A 2,590-nucleotide genomic window follows, 5' to 3' on the forward strand; every position below is an offset into this window, starting at 1 on the left:
ATCCAGCAAAACTAAATTTCAAACATAAAGATACAAACAATAAGCACAATACGGTTTTAGAAAATTGTAAGTTTTGTAAGTACGTAAATAAGTTATGATAAGAACTCCAGGAATAACGTTCACATGAACACTTCCTGAAGAATCTTAACTACAGAATGAGCTTCAACAACAAAAATGACTAGGGACTACAAGTATAAGGACTAGTGCTGAACACTGAATATACAGTTTCTTGCAAAAACTATATGTGGTTTAAAAGGAGGTTATAATATGTAACAGCTGTACACTCCTACAATATTTAGTACCATTTTTTTTTAATGGGGGAAGAATGGAAAGAGCACATGCAAAAAGCAAAAATATTTTTTGTTTCAAGTCATCACACTGGTGGTAGTGGCAGTAATACTGAAATTCTGAGATATCTATATATTTACCAACAGATACAGGTAATAAGTAACCATCGGATATTCTAATTCTATGATCCCCTGTGCCCTTGAGAACCAGAATACTCAATTTGGAAGGAAAGAAATATATTTGTAATATAGAAGAGGTTTAGTAAAATCCCTGGAGTCCTCAATTTTAACTGGAAGTTATCAATATGAATTTATAAGATATTTTATCTTTAAATATATATCTACACACATGTAATTCCTAGGCCAACCCATCAGTAATGAACATTTCTAACTTCAGTGTCATTTCTCAGTAAAAGAATGTAAGGCTTCTTTTCGTTTTTTTTTGTTTTGTTTTTTTTTTTAAGTGGAGTCTCACTCACTCAGTCGCCCAGGCTGCTGGAGCACAACCTCAGCTTACTACAACCTCCGCCTCGCAGGTTCAAGCGATTCTTCTGCCTCAGCCTCCTGAGTAGCTGGGATTACAGGCTTGTGCCACCCTGCCCAGCTAATTTTTCTATTTTTAGTAGAGACGGGGTTTCTCCATGTTTGCCAGGCCTCAAGTGATCCACTTACCTCGGACTCCAAAAGTGCCAAAGTGCTGGGATTACAGGCATGAGCCATTACACACAGCCAGAATGTAAGACTTCTTAGAGAATTTTCTGATTAAAGGTCGGAGGCAAGAAATATAAGGCAAAAAATGTACAAGATGAACTTGGAACATCTTATCAAACTAGAGAGCAAGAAACAGAAGACTACTGGGATTATATCAAAAAAGGGTTCAGGAACCAACCTGAAGAGGTTCCTATTGGCCAAAGATGGGATAATTTGAGCTTCAATAAGCATAACGATTACAAGAGATGGAAACACATCAACTGTGTTTAAAAACATGAGCCCATAATGATTCTTTAAAAATAAAAAAACCTAACTGATCCTCTTTGGAGGTGGCAGGAAACTAAATCATTATCTGACAAAAGGAAAGAATCAAAATTGTATCCTGCCTTCCCTAGATGAACTGTACTACTGGGTAACCAAATCACAGATGAGAAGCATCTCTTTATAAAATAGAGCACAAATAAATAGCATATGGAATCAGCAAAAGCCAAACTGGGAGCATCTCCACATATGAACAGTCTGGTTTTTCAACAGCTATGTTTTAGGAAATTTCTTTTGAGTAATTTAACAGACACAAAAGACGTATCAAATTTTTTTTTTAATGAGCAAAACTAGGGTATCTAGGAGCTGCACATGTGGTCGATAAACTATGAAGAAACATTATCAAAGTCAGGATAGTGTTTACTTTTGTGGAAGGGAGTTGTAATTAGGACAAAACACACAGATGGACTTCTGGGGTGGCTGGAAAGAACTATTTCTCCAGCGGGCCGGGTTGCACAGGAGTAAAGCCCATAAGAGTTCATTAAGCTATACATGTGGTTTTCAATATCTGTGTTTTATAATAAAAAGGTTTTTCTTAAAAAGTGATAGAATCCCCACTGCCTACAAAATAAAATCCAAGATACTAAGCATAAAATTAAAGGCCTTTTATAATCCAGTCCCAAATTAGATTTCATCTTCCCATTATCATGCCCTCTCTTATTTCCCTTATCTGCTACCACACCCCAACAACCCTGACCTAGCCACTCTTCAAATAAGTCATGCTCACTCATGCCTGCTTTGTCAGTTCTTAAAATTCTGCTCACCTTTCAGATCAAGCTCACGAGCTGCCTCCTTCAACCTCCCGATATGGTATGTATGTTCTTTCCTTGTAATTCCACAGCAAACTCCTGGCCTTTCTCTCACAGAACCTATCTCACTTGACCTTGCATTGCTCACATAGGATAGTGGAGGGCTGGAATTGAACAGACCTGAATTTCAATTCCACAATTACATTCATTTAGAGAACAAATATTTACTAAGATCCTACTACATGGAGCAGGTACAGGACTAGACATTAGGGATTCAACACTAAGCAAAGCAAACACTGTCCCTATCATCATGGAAATCACAGTCCAACAGGAGACATGGGCAAATAAACATGCAATTACAATACAGAAGGAAAAGTGCTTCCTACAGAAAATAAGCCTCTAACCTACCTCTAACCTCGGGGTAGCGGGGAAGCTTCCCTGAAGGGAAAGTGATATTTAAGTTGAAACTTTAAGAGTGGCTCATGCCTGTAATCCCAGCATTTTGGGAGGCTGAGGAAGGCG

The 2,590-nt window shown here is 37.8% G+C and overlaps 1 protein-coding gene across 1 annotated transcript in view; it reads right to left on the reverse strand.

Moving 5' to 3' along the window:
- Window positions 1–1,159: 1,159 nt before the first annotated feature.
- LOC119469984 (THO complex subunit 3-like) overlaps window positions 1,160–2,590 on the reverse strand; it is a 6,521-nt gene continuing 5,090 nt past the window's right edge. Inside the window, exon 2 of the mRNA XM_037735958.1 lies at window positions 1,160–1,234. Within this exon, the coding sequence (XP_037591886.1) occupies window positions 1,219–1,234 (16 nt within the window). The 3' untranslated portion in view covers window positions 1,160–1,218. The remainder of the gene's footprint in view (window positions 1,235–2,590) is intronic.

Source organism: Cebus imitator, unplaced genomic scaffold (assembly GCF_001604975.1).
Source record: "Cebus imitator isolate Cc_AM_T3 unplaced genomic scaffold, Cebus_imitator-1.0 Scaffold1708, whole genome shotgun sequence".
In the NCBI taxonomy this organism is placed as follows: domain Eukaryota; kingdom Metazoa; phylum Chordata; class Mammalia; order Primates; family Cebidae; genus Cebus; species Cebus imitator.